The 15224-nt window shown below is 32.8% G+C and overlaps 1 protein-coding gene across 2 annotated transcripts in view; it reads left to right on the forward strand.

The window, feature by feature from the left end:
- The window catches only part of LOC134712400 (3'-5' exoribonuclease HELZ2-like), a 54546-nt gene that overhangs the window by 24977 nt on the left and 14345 nt on the right, over positions 1-15224 (forward strand). Inside the window, exons 1-4 of one of the 2 annotated variants that reach the window (XM_063573931.1) lie at positions 4747-4874; positions 5040-5115; positions 10931-14454; positions 15047-15132. The exons of the other annotated variant lie outside the window; for it this stretch is intronic. Coding sequence (XP_063430001.1) covers positions 10961-14454; positions 15047-15132 — 3580 coding nt within the window. The 5' untranslated portion in view covers positions 4747-4874; positions 5040-5115; positions 10931-10960. Of the gene's footprint in view, positions 1-4746; positions 4875-5039; positions 5116-10930; positions 14455-15046; positions 15133-15224 lie in introns of those variants that run through there. 2 annotated transcript variants of the gene reach the window in all.

Consider the following 15224-nt stretch of genomic DNA (forward strand, 5'->3'; position numbering starts at 1 on the left):
GTAATGTCATGTTAAAATTAAAGTACACAGTTTTGTCAAGGTGTACGACCGGGTTTCGTGATTAATTTTGCCAAAGATGGACCCGGAATGTAATTTTCCTATGATCATTTGAAATGTATATATAATTTTTAAAACAAGCGAATACGACAAATATCGCGGTATATTAATTTAGAATGACACATTAAAATGAACTTTCATGCGGGGAAATGGATCATAATAATCGTGCTTTAAAATTCTTTTTATACCTGCAGATGTGTTTCATATGCACGAATAAGCCCATATAGTGACTCATCTGCTCCTTTTATAGTCATGTTGTCTGTTGGCTGAAGTAATTAAAATAAATTAATTTGGACAGTTTTAGAAATAAACTCATCATAGATACCAGGACTAAATTTAGTATATACGCCAGTTGCGTGTTTCGTCTACAAAAGACTCATCAGTGACGCTCGAATAAAAAAAAGTTAAAAAGGCCAAATAAAATACGAAGTTGAAGAGCATTTAGGAACAAAATTCCTAAACGTTTTGCCAAATACAGCTAAGGTAATCTATGCCTGAGGTAGAAAAACCTTAGTGTTTACAATTAACAATTTGATAAATTCTTACTCTCTTCAGGAATCGTAATATTATGAGAAAATCCCCTTATAAATCATTGAATTTCAAATATTATTACCTTACATACATGTATTTATTGTAGAAAGGGGTTTTTATAACAAAAATACATTTTTTTGTGCAATTCGGTTCTGTAATCAGATGACTTAAGTCATCATCAACTGATTTGTATAATTTGATCTTATGTTGTCATGTGGATACACTGTTGGGGTTTAGAGTACCAGGCGTCAAAACGTTTAATCCCGTCATTCTGCATGTGATAGTTTCCTAATCAAGTAAAAGTTAGTTCAGTGTGTATTTTTGTCGCTTAATATCATATTTGTTTTTCTTTTTATTGTCTTGGATATAAAATATCGGCTGTTTGTTGGTTTTTCTTGTTAATTTTTTCACGTTTGTCATTTCCTTTCCCTTTATAGCTGACTATGTGGTATGGGTGTAACTAATTGTTGAATGCAATACTCTGACCTATATCTGAACACTTTGACGTTATTTGGTTTCTTCAAGCACATTGTCTCATTAACAATATTTACAGAGTAAATGACCACTTCTGAGACTGTTCTAAAAGTCTTAGATATTGTAAAAGTAAGATACCAAAAGTATTTAATTCCCAAGGAAAATCAAAAATGGAAAGTCGCTTATAAGATGGCAAAGTAAAAAGCTCCAACACATCAAAGAATGAAAAACAAAAGTTATATTCCTTATGTGTTACATACATTTACTTATGTAAAAACCTTGTTTTATAGTTAACTAAACCGCTCACTTATATGAGAGTCACTTAAAATTCTATCATATTGACAACCATCTGTGAACACAATAAACTGAAATGATAAATAAAAATGTCAAAAGTAGGGGTGAATCGGAAAAAAGATCGATGGATGGATATATACTGAACGACTTTAGAAACGCAACACTTATTTTGTTGATTTTTTTTACCAAATCTTTTTTGATTGTCTTACAACTATATTTAATGCTTATCATGCTCCTTACAAATAATCAAAATCTGACTTACCTATGGTTATTGAACATACCGTATTTTTGAGGTAGCACGAATCTCTTTAAGCGAAATTTTGGTCCCATGAAAGATCGTTTCAGTTTTTTTTGCTTTGTGAAACAGTTCTTTCAATTCTTTGCCCTTCTTATTTTTTTTCAAATGTTGCATATGCATTGTGCCAAGTCTGAGAAATAAAACAAAAAAAGAACTGAATTAGCCCTTAAGAATACTGCAAACATGAAAACATAAATGTGCTGCAACCATACCGTATGACATCAGAAACTCGTCCTATTGTCCTTCCGACAACGATACAAGAAGACAAGATTTGTTGCTGGCCATCAATGAACAGATCAACGTGTAGTGACAATGAAACGTCAACAGAATTTGATTATGCAACGCCATTTGCAAATCATGTTTACGGCCGCAACGTCAACTGCTAACCAAATTGCCGAGTGCCATTGAGTACAGGTTCATGCCATAAATGTTTCCTATGAACTGCATTGCCAAAGAATTGACTGAAGGAAAACCTTTAAGGCCCTCAAGTTCCAACCGCATAACTGCCAGGCCAATTAATGGGTTGAACAAATGCAAAATCAGAAGGTGTAAAACAGAACCCAAAAATAGTCAGACAGAATTTTTTGACCTTTTTGACAATCATTTTGGCGTTTGTAACAGGCTGACATGGCTTAAGACGTTGCCACATTTATTAAAAAATAACACAAAATAATCTAGTGTTGCGAATCGTAAGTCGGTCAGTATATATATGTTGACACAACCATACCACTTACATCAATACAAACAGCTTTAGTAAATAGATAAAAACCATGATGTTATAGAATAATAAGTGCATGCTATTCTTTAGGGTAATTGCATGAATATGGGGGAGTATTGTCCCGAGTAGAATTTTATACTGCATGAGCTTGCGAGTGCAATATATGTTTTAAGAGGGACAATAGTCCCCAATATTCATGCAATAACCCTTTTATTGTATAGTAATATAAAATTTGAAAGTAAAAACAGGTGTAAAGTAAGATTTTGTAGTTTAACCTGGACATATTCTGCGTTATGTTATCTTTTAAACAATTGCATTATGGTGCGTGGTCAGGATTCCACTATACCACTTTCAAAGTCATTGACCAGTTATAAACACAGAACATGTTTAGGTTACCTCAGGTCAGCATTGTAATATGGCAAGGTTGACAAAAACCCAGGTTTTATGAGTATTGCCCAACACAGTGGGATATACTGGGATAACCCGGGTTTTACTGGGCAGTACTGGGTAATATAAACTTTTGGCATGACTTTAAGAGAGAATTAGTATTCAAACATAACTGCCATATATTTGAGATATTTATAAACATAGCAGGCTTTGAATTGTCAAGATGGGTCGAACTATTAAAATATTTTAGCAAAGCAAGGACATATATTAGATTGTTAGTTATACGTCCTTGGCAATTTTTTTTTATCAAATATATATAACTATTAGTATATTGTATTTAGACTTAACAATTGCATGTAGGAAAAATTAAATTTAAATGATGCATATTTACATCACTTTTATTTATAAGTAATTATTCAGATTAGGACACCTATTTGTTTATGTAACAATTGTCAGCCTTTTCAATTCTATAAGTGTTAAATGACATGACCCCTTAGGCATAACAATTAAAATTAACCATTCACTAAAACACTGCAATCAACTTTGGATAAATCATTTGTTGAACTGATGCTTGGAATTAAAATGGTTTTCTGTATAGAAAGTATATATTTAGCTTTAATACTGTGAAACTACAACAAGTTGTGACAAATAAGCTTAAAAAATCATATTGTCCAGTAATGCCCAGCTTTATCCATTTCTAGGAGTATTGCCAAGCCTTGGAAAAACCTGGTTTTTCCAACCTGTGTTTTCCCGGGCGGGTAATACTTTGCCAACCCTACAATATAGTGCAAGGTCAGGTTACCACAGGTCATCGCTATACTACATGCATGGTCAAGTGACCCTCGGTCAGCTTTAATTACAAAATATGTTCAGATTGTCTCAGGTCAGCATTGAATTATGGTGAATGGTCAGGTAAACTCAGGTCACCATTGTATTAGTGTACATGGCAAGGTTATCTCAGGTCACAACTGTATTACGTTAAATGGTCACTGTATTACTGTACATGATAAGGCTATCTCAAGTCACCATTGTAATACTAACATAGTCATGTCACCTAAGATCGGCTTTACAAAATTTAAATATTTTAATGTTACCTCAGGTCATCAATGCATCATTGTGCACGATCAGTTCACATCAGGTCACCCCTTTAATACTGTTTATAGTCATAATACCCCAGGGCAGCTTTACAAAACAAAATTTGGATATGTTTAGGTTATCTCCGATCAGCATTGCATTATGGTGCATGGTCAGGTTACCTCAGGTCACCCCTATAATACTTACATGGTCATATGACCCAAAATCATTAATTTCAGAATATGTTCAGGTTACCTCATGACAGCATTTCATTATGGTGAATAGTCAGGTTACCTCAGGTCATCACTGTATTACTATACATGGTCAGATTTCATCAGGTCACCACTGTCATACTGTTCATAGTCATAACACCCCAGTTCAGCTTTACAAAACACAATTTTAAAAATGTTCAGGTTACCTCAGGCCAGTTTTATATTTTGTGAATAGTCAGCTTACCTCAGTTCACCATTGTATTTCTGTAAATAGCTAAGCTAACTCAGGTCACCATCGGCTTACTGTACTTAACCAGGTTACTGCAGGTCACCCATTGGTCGATACAATAGACTTGCCTTCTTTTCGGGGGAAAATGAGGTTTATTATATAGGGAATCACTGCAACATGCCTGTAGCGGGCTTCTTGTGGCATTCAATGGATCGTCCCATTGTGTACGTTGTCAGATTATTACAGATCACCATTGATTTACTTAAACGGTTAGGATTTTAAAAAAAAATTAATTTCTGCTGAAAATCAGATTCAATTTGACCATCCACCCCCAGTCAACACACAAACATAAGATGATTGATCGGTGACTTAGGTATGATAACATATAAATCACCTGATAAGTTGGTAAGGTCTTTGGTATTAAGTCACATTTCAATTTGGTATTAAGATCGATACAAAAAGTGAACTTCTTTTCGTGCGAATTCATCTAAATTATTCACCCTTGCAATTTTATCCGATTGGATGTGTTTTCTGCCCTGTTTGCCGAGAGACCCACGAAAGTGTGCTAAAATATTCGATGAATTTCATTAGCTTAGCCAGGTAATCAATTTTTTTATTACATGTTATTTGTTTAAAAGTTTTAAAGTAATTCTGGGACAGTAATTCTCAATATATATGTTCCTGGTTTAAAAAAGATATCACATGTTTTTGTTATTAATTTGTTCCTGTTATTTCGTTTTGTATATGGTATTTTATTTCTTGCAGACATTAACCTCGATGCCCTGTTTGCCGAGAGATCCACGGTAGTGCGTGTAAACATTCGATGAGTTTCATAAGCCAGGTAGGCAATTTTCTATTTCCTGTTACATTTAAAAGTTTTAAAATTAAACCTTGGAACAGTTTATCGCAATATATTTGTTCCTGGTTAAACATAATATCAGATTTTTTTTATTAATATGAACCTGTTATTTCGTTTTGCATATGACATCTAATTTCTTGAAGGCATTGACTTTCACCAACAATAGGTGCTTAAAAGCCTAGGAACATCATTAATCTATAACTATTTATTAAGTTTTAAGTGATAATGGACGGTTATGAATATGGTTTGCTCTTCAATAGTTTTTTACATGAAGCAGAACATTTCCTGTTACATATAATTTGATTTTATGGTGATTAAGATAATAGCACATTGTTTACTACTGTACCACTTTGTATGACATGTTGACCTTAATGTCTGTTTGTTTTTTATGTTCACACATCTTTGTCAATATAATAGGATTTGATGCAACCGTCATACACGTAAGAGCTTTAGCGAGTTCTTTCAACGCAAAGGACCTACATGTTGATCAATCTTCTACATACTGTTCTGTGGTTGTCTTTATCGGTTTTTAAAATAGATTAGACAGTTGGTTTTCCCATTTGAATTATTTTACAAGTTATTTTTGGGCCCTTTATTACTTGCAGTTCGGGATGAGGCATCTTTTGATGGTTCTGAGTTGACACCGTAATATGACCTATAATGGTTGAATTTTTCAAATTGTGACTTTTGCCTAAGGTATGATACTATATAATTCACCTGATAAGTTGGTAAGGTCTTTGGTGTTTAGATGACCTATAATGATTAAATTTTGAAAATTGTGACTTATCTTATTAGCAAATCATCTCATATCAATCATGATCAATCAATTGATGTTTCTGATTTAACAATAATTAACCTCATCATTGTTTTTTTTATAATTTTTTAACCAAAGGTCATGGGACTTTTTCAACTTATAATTATTAGCTTTAATACCTAGCGTATCATGATCTTTATCTGCATATCACCACTATGATTGATAGCAGTGCATAGTTTTGTGTAACGTTACTGATTGCATGTGTATTAAATATTGTATTGTTATGTAATACATGTAATACATGTGGGACAAAAGTTTATATTCATATCAATTTTCAATCATTTGTAATTCAATGAGATTTGAGCCCTCCGTTTCGTCCTGTATATTTTGCGGTTCTTAAAGTGTAACTACGTGTTATTTTTAATGAATGGGTATAAATCTCTCAAATATGCCAAAAAACGGTTTTTGTCAAAAATGAAAGTGGTCGCATCCGTGTTAATATTCAAACTTGATATATGTTATGTATTATCATCAAATACAACTAACGTTTTAATATTATGAATGAACTCGATTGCGGTCACTTTAATTTTAGACGGAAACCGTCTAAAATTTAACTAAAATGCTAGATTTGTGGAGATTTCAGTAATTTATCATGACTTAATGATGCTAGTACCCGATATATGTACATTGTATTGTCAAATAAAGGCAACAGTAGTATACCGCTGTTCAAAACTCATAAATCCATGGACAAAAAACAAAATCGGGGTAACAAACTAAAACCGAGGGAAACGCATTAAATATAAGAGGAGAACAACGACATAACACCGAAACGTAACACACACAGAAAAGGACCAAGCATCAGACAAAACACCACGAGAATAACAAATATAACATGAAAACCAAATACAGGAATTTGGGATAGACAAGTACCGTGCCACGTCTTATCTCAATATCTCAAAAATAAGAGAAAACACAAACGACTCAACGTTAAAATGCAACACACACATAAACGAACAATAATTTAACAATGGCCATCTTACTGACTTGGTACAGGACACTTTTAAAGGGGAATAAAAGTGGTGGGTTGAACCTGATTTGTGGCATGCCAAACCTCGCACTTTAATGGTAAAGTTAAATATAACATTGTTAAAATTTGGGTTTGGGGAAAAATTCCGGAGTTGGGTAAAAATGCTTTTCATTAACGACAAGACGTGTAGTCATACGAATGGGTTTACTTCTAGATTCGTAGGCATAACCCGTTCAATTCGTCAAGGGTGCCCAATAGCCCCGATGCTATATATCCTGCAAGCAGATCCACTTGCAGCTTCAATTAGAAACAATCATAATATAGAAGGAATAAAACTTCCTACTAGAACGGGGGACTATATTGAAACAAAGCTAAATACGTTTGCTGACGATACTCAACTCTTTAATAAAAGTGAGGAGTCTATCGAAGAAACATTTAAAATTTTAAAACTGTACGAAAATGCTTCGGGGGCTAAAATGAATATGGATAAGACTGTATTTAGGCAAGTGGCGAAATAAAAAACCAAAATTTAACAAAATTAAATGGTCTAAGCGTCCTGTGAAAGCATTAGGGGTACAACATGGATACGGGATAGACTTAGATCAAATTTGGTTAGAAAAAATAAATAAGATAAAAAGCTGTATGGAAGTTTGGAAATCAAGAGATCTCACATTTACGGGAAAAGTTTTAATTATTAAATCCTTTGTACTGTCCGTCATTGGATACGACATTGAAATGAGAGGTATCCCGGAGATATACGAAAAACAAATAAATAATATTATATGGTCCTTTATATGGGATGGGAAAACAAACCAAATCGCTAGAACAGTGTGCTGTTTACCGAAAGAAAAAGGGGGGATAGGAATGATAAACTTAAGGGACTTTATTAAATCAAAACAGGTGAAAAGTATGTACAGTATTGTCAACTCAAAAACACAAAAAACTGAATGCAATAGGAAAATACTGGTTAACGTCACTAGACGAAAAATATGATACAGATTTTTTTATATGTTCTTGTTCGGACACTACATGTTTTAGGCAAATACAAATGTCCAAATATTATAAAGAACTTTTAATTTCCTGGTCTGACTTACAGAAAATCCAAACATCGGTCACGAAAGAGGACCTTTTAGAGGAAAATATATTCGGCAATTTTAAATTTAAGTTCAAGGGACATGCATTATATTATGCAAATTTTGCCTCCAGTGGAATAAAAAAAATTAAAGATATATGGGACTTAGACAATAAATCCTTTAAAACTTCTTTTGATATTTTTAACCGTCTTAAAGATAAAAGGAATTGGATTGCACTATATAGCCGCATTAAATCTTCGCTATCACATCAACAAATTGACGTTTTAAAAACAGACTCTAGCATGCAAAGTCACTCTGATAGACCTATAAAATTAATAAATTCTTGTCAATTTATAAAAAATGGAGTTGTCGTCGAGGCCAAAAAATTATGCCTTAAAGATATAAGATACTTCTATGAGAATAAAACAGCTCCAAAAAGCCAGTTTAAGTGGAATTTACAATTTGGGAATGAGCTACCATGGGAATACATTTGGGAAACCTTGAATAAGAATTTAGCTAATAGGAAAACTAAACAACTTCAATGGAAGTTACTACATAATATAATTTACACTGAAGAAAAATTACAAAAAATGAATCGCTCAAACGGAAAGTGTCACTTTTTCATCTTTTTATTTATTGTAAACTGGTGGAAGACGTTTGGCGGGAGATTTTTTAAGAAAATATGTTTTTTTTGTTCACAGTTAAATATCGAAAAATTACAAAAATCGGAAACAAGTATAATATTTGGGGTCATTAATGCAGATGCATCTTATACCCAAATTTTAGATACGGTACTTCTAATCACGAAATGGGTTATCTGGAAAACTAGAAATATCGCAAAATATCAAAATAAAGGGATAAGTAAATCGTTGATCTTAAATATGATAAAACAAGAAATGCAATTTTTGCTCAAATATTTTAAACCGAATACAAAAAACGAAGCCTTTTCTATTATGTGTGACATTTTTTGTATATAAATATACATTTTGTGTGGTCAGGTCAGTGCAATGACCTCTTTGATACTGATTGAATAATAATATGTATACTGCTCTCAGCTCCCTATGTACATGTAATTTCTATTGTGTATGTAATTCATGTTTATCATCTAATTGTAACAAGACATGTTGTATCAACAGGTTAATTTCATAAACAAATATTTACTCACCATATCTTTGAAATAAAACCTTTTGGAAATCAAAAATCATTAAATAATCCATTTTTTTATGAATGAACTACTGTAACACATCCCTTTAAAAAATCGCACGTGGTAAATAATCACATGACCATAATTTAAATGTAATTGAAATTAACATAACAAAAGACTTGATGTACGGTAACTTTGAAACTGCTTAATAAATACAGGTAGCTTTTGTGAGAAATAAAGATACAAAACAAACTTTATTTAAAAAAAATTATATATGGTGAGAGGTAAAGATATATAGATCGATAATGATTGCAGGTATATGTACATTTGTACAAGGACAGATAATACTTTTACTGAGGGTTGATGTTAATAATTTATAGTGGGAGTTTTTTTTCTCATTTGATTTTTCCCCGACAAATGAGACTGTAACAATTGGGGCCCCCTTAGTTGCTCCCCTGGGCAACTGAGGGTTGATGTAACAGGCGATTGTTAATAAAATATGTTTTATATTTAAAAAAAAAAAAAAATATAACATTGAGATGACAACATAATATTACAGGACTACAATACAAATAAATAGGAGACATATTAGACAAAGAAAAACATGATTAAAAGATAACAAAAAGCATCAGGTTTAAAATTCAATACGCCAAAAACGCGCATTGTCCACAAAAAAATCAACAGTGACGCCCAGATATAAAAGATCGAAAGTGAAAAGTACAAAGTTGTACAGCACTGAAGATCAAAAGTTGAAAAGGTTTCGCCAAATACGGCATTGTTTTTATGCCCGGGATAAGAATATTCTTATTATAGAACAATTCATGCTATTGCAAACAGTAAATTTTATGAAATGTATATGAAAGAGTTAACATAAAGAAACTGAAGTATTAACTAATTACAGAAAACTTTACAAAAACAAAAAAAACAGCCTATATTTATGTAGCAGAAGAATTCTACTTTAATAAATAATTAGAAGGTTACAATTTCACAGTTTAGTAAAACTGCTATATTTTGGGGCCAAAAAGGGGTCTTACTTAACCTACTATTTTAATTTTTTTTGTGGAAAATGGAATAAATATAAATATAGTTAGATATAAATGACGTTGGTAGACTACTACAAGTAAATTGTGTAAGATACCACGCTTATCATTTTGTACGTCAAACACACATTTCGTCGACTAAAGGCTCGTCAATGACGCTTGAATACAAACTGTTGAAAAGGCTAGACAAAAAACGAAGTTAATGGCCATTTAGTTAGGCATATTACTGCTGAGAAATGGTAAGTTAAAAATGAAAAATTTAATTCATGAAAATTCAGGAAAACTGCAGTTTAGAAAGGTATTCTCAAATAAGATTGAGAATGGAAATGAGGAATGTGTCAAAGAGACAACAACCCGATATAGAGCAAATTTTAATGATAACATGCGCTTAGGTGTGATTTTATTTTCGAGGTACAAGGCAACTGATTCATTTTGCTGCCCTATTTAACAAATATACAAAATGTTTATTTTTTATCTTCCAAAATAATATAAAGCATGACTCTTACAGCGTTTTTCCCACAAATCAAGTGCAAATATTACTCTTACTCTTATGATTATTAAATATTATGAGTTTTGCTGTCCCTCTGGTCTCTTTCGTCCTTCTTTTACTGCTTATGGTCAATAGCAAGACATTAAAAATCTGAAATCACAATTCATTCATCTTGCCTGCACTAATTGTCAATCTAATATATCTGCCTGTCTGTTTTTGTTTAATTAACTATTCATTTAAAGTTTTAATCAAATTGCATGTTTTAACAGGATGAAGGTCAATAATTAGCGGCATAGTACATGTCTAATATGGATTCAGATTCGGACAACGATTGGTACGATGAAGAAACAAATCGACGCAGAAATCGTCTACAAAATATTGAGAGACAACAAAATAAAAGCACAGACTCCCTATTTGAGAAACACAAGTCGTCCTGGTTTCAAGAGGGTTTGGAAATCAATAGATATGAATACATCAGGACAGAGAAAGTATCTGATTCAAAGCCTTTTCTCTATCCAAACGTATTTTTGTCATTTGACGAAACTAAGTATATAACACAACCTGAAATATATAAAAAATGTACAATGAAAATTCAGTCCATGGAAGAAGCCATTTGTATTCCAGAGGAAGAAAAAAATTTGAAAATAAACATTGCTGGGCGGGCAAGTTGTGGACAAACATATACAGAAGACACTGTGTATGTTAAAATATCAAATAAAGGCAAACCTGAAAAAGATAAGAAATACTATGGTGAAGTCGTTTCATTTGTTGATAGAAAACGTTTCAAAAATGTGTCTCATCCTGTTTTTGTTTGTCTCGTCGACCGAAGACAGAGTCATTTGATGATTCCAATTTGTAAGACTGTTCCTAAAATTTGTATTTTACATGGACGTCTGGCAACGAGGTACCCCGAGAGATTAAAAACAAGTGTAGAAATTCATAAGCATGATTCCAATACGAACGATCTTAAGTTTCATAAGTATCATAACATCACAGATGGCGACAAAGAAAACTGGCTGTTTTTTGTAGTTCTTTTAAAATGGAAAATAACAAATATGAACCCCCTGGGTGCAGTAATAGGTGTTGTGCATAGTTCTAAAAATATAGAGGAGGGTTTAACGCTCATTGCGTTGCAAAACAGGTTGCATTTATGGTTGGATTACCCTTCTGTAGAAGAAATTCGTGATTTGAAAGTTGACTTGAACACACCCGGTTATAAAGATTTAACCAAATCCGATAATATATTTACAATAGCTGGAATGGAAGAAGGTGTTATAAATCATGGTTTTAGCATTAGAAAAATAAAAAAGAATATTTATAAAGTTGGAGTTCATATCACTGACGTAAGCAAAATTATACAGAAAGGTGACGCCATAGATTTAGGAGCGCGATCCCGTGGATTTTCCATTTACAGTACAAATACGGTTCAGAATAAGCATATGCTACCTGATCATATTAACCATCTTTGTAGCCTAGAACCAAGTCGTAGAAAATATGCAATTTCCGTATACTTTGAAATGGACCAAACTGACTCAAGCAATATATGTGTTTCGAACCAAACGATTTTAAGAACTATATTAAAATCAACTGCTCATTACAATTACTTAGATATTGAACACATTCTCCACAATCAAGGTCACATTAATGACATTTTCGCAAAAGATATACAACTGCTTTTCCGTCTATCAAAGAAATTGAGATTAAAACGTTTAAGAATGGAATCTTTTACATCCCCAGTAGTCGTAGATTTTACAGCAAGTGACTGCATTATGAAAACAAAAAATGCACATACCTTAGTCGAAGAATACCTTTCACTCGCCAGTCATGTAGTAGGTAGCAGTCTTACTCAAGCATTCTCCATGAATATACCTGTTTTTAATCCAACATATTTGATCAAAGACAGCATAATTAAACAAAAAGAATGGTATTCTTTTAACAAGTATTACGCACATCTACTATGTGAAAAACAAGAGGAGTATATAAAAGAAGTAGTGAAATTATCTATTGAGAATGCACCCTTGGAAAAAAATCCCTGGCTACAAAGGTCAGATGACGATGATGATATAAATGGAGATGTTATCACCGAAAATTGGAAGTCAGTTAATGTGCCAATACAATCACACGTATTGCATACAATTTTAAATCATGCTGTAATTGGAAGGAATAGTGCAGAAGCAGTCGAACTTATTTGCTCCGACTTTATTCACCCAAAACAGGCTTTGGCTTTGATAGAATTGAGGATGTTTGAACCAGTTCATCAATACAAGATGTCTATTTTCATTCAACAGAATCAAGCTGTCCAGTTTACGTGTCCTCTTAGTAGATATTGTGATATAATCATCCAACGACTGATTCATGCTTATATAGATCGAACGCCTACTCCTTATGAATTTTCAGACTTACATACACTATGTGCGAATTTGAATAAGTTAAAGAAAAAGAGAGATGATTTCCATGTGCAGTGTAAGGAATTAGTCTTTGCTAATCATCTTAAGACACAGCCAGTTATTTTTCACAGTTTTATTTCAAATGTATCAAGCGAAAAATTAGATATTTTTATACCCGGTCTTCAGGATACAATAACAAAAACAATGTCTGTAAAATTCAGCGACATAGATGTTTGCAATGTTCCTGAAGTCACCGATGATAATAATATGTCTACATTGAATGATGATAAAGGTACAAAAGTTGATTCAGAGACCGCAAAAGGAAATGAAGATGAAATATTTGCACATTCAAAAGTAACTGTGAAATGGAGGAAACGTTTATATTGTTTAAAAACTACATTACCAACACAGAATGACGTACAAACTAGACCCGACACCTATCAAAAAATAAATCCTCACGTTAACACTTCATTTGTTAGATTTGGGTTTTGGAAAAACATACTAAAACATGTCTTCGAAGGAAAAGATAATGTAATATTCAGCAAACTGGCTGAAAAAAACGTAAATCAACGGATGCAAGAATTTGAAAGGAATAAGCGGCATATTGATAGTGTTCAAAACAGTGTTACTGAAGTTACGTCAGAGGTGTCTGACCCGTTAATAATCAACCACTTTGTTCCATTTCAAACATCATTTGAACATGGACAAATTGTTAGCGTGCAACTTTCATCACAAGAATCATTAGGAATTCTAGCTACAGTTCCACAAATTCTTATATTGACAGACAATATCAAATTTTGCCTACCACATGTTCAAGATCCAATCAGAACATTCTTGAGATATGCCAAAAAAAGTTCGTTAACAAAGTACAAGTCTATAGCGGCCTATAGGAATATCTGGCTCCCAATTGTTGAAATGGAATCTACATTTAATGCTGTGCAAAGCGATGATTCAGCCACAATCAACGAATTACCCATAAGATTTAAGAAATGTCAGGGCATTTTTGAGTTGGATGAAGAATTTTGTGACAAACGTGATTTGCATTTTGGATATATTCCTGAAGAAGATGGCAATGGAACGGGTTTATTAATTAACCAGAATAAAGAATACTTTCCATTACAAAGTGGTAATTTTCTTTGCATAATGAAAGCACAAACTTTAGACGGCGAAACAAGACAGAAAATAGGCAATGAATGTCTACACAAAGATACATACTTATGGAGTGGGCATGCAGAGACTACTAAAATATGTAAATATCAAAAGTTAGAACAGAGAATAAATGGAGGTCAACGTCGAACAACCAAAATTAGAGTAGCATTTCAACTTCACGAAAATAGTTCTCCGCCACCTACTTCTTCGCTAGATGACTTTAGACTTGAGGTCATTTATAAGTCGTCAGTTGACAGGTAATTACAATAATGAAGCTGATATCAAACTACAAAGTTAAACGATTAAAGGGACAAATGAATCATAATATCTAACATGAAACCCGGGTCTTGCAAAATATATTTGATTGTAATTTTCTTTCTATTATTATGATAAACTCATTGTCAAGTTCTAACAGTTTTTTCAAGAGATCAGATAGAGGAGTAACTAGTATCTCTGAAGTAAAGAAATGGAAAAGTACTATAATTGCTTTCTAGCAACAATATTTATAAATTATCGTTGGTCATCTCAACGAGATTGATTTTCTCGCTTGAGCTAGTACAGCGAAAGTGAGATGACCTATGATAAACCGTTTATCGCTATTTTACTTATGACGACGTTGTCAATTGCATGTCAATTTAGCAACGCCACATGTCCTCCTTAGTTTGTAGCGATAATTTTTCCATCTCGAGCGAGAAAATTATCACAAAAAAAGATCAAAGGAAAAGTGCTACAATTGCTACCAATATTTTATCTTTTACTAGTATGCGATACTAGTATATATTTAATCATCTTGTTGACTCTTTCTTCCCCATAACGTTATTGTTTTGTTATTTATTTCATAACAAACAGACGCAATGAAATCCATCTGAAAAATATACACCAAGCGAGCGACTTAGCAAAGAAGATAGCAGTTGGAAAGGACATCCCTATTGCAGGTAAGTATACACATGTTTTTCACCGCTTTCTTGTCTTACTTATTTACTGTCTACTACGTTATCTAGCAATTTTTCGATTTCGTTTTATCGTT

The sequence above is a fragment of the Mytilus trossulus genome, chromosome 1 (assembly GCF_036588685.1).
Source record: "Mytilus trossulus isolate FHL-02 chromosome 1, PNRI_Mtr1.1.1.hap1, whole genome shotgun sequence".
NCBI lineage: Eukaryota > Metazoa > Mollusca > Bivalvia > Mytilida > Mytilidae > Mytilus > Mytilus trossulus.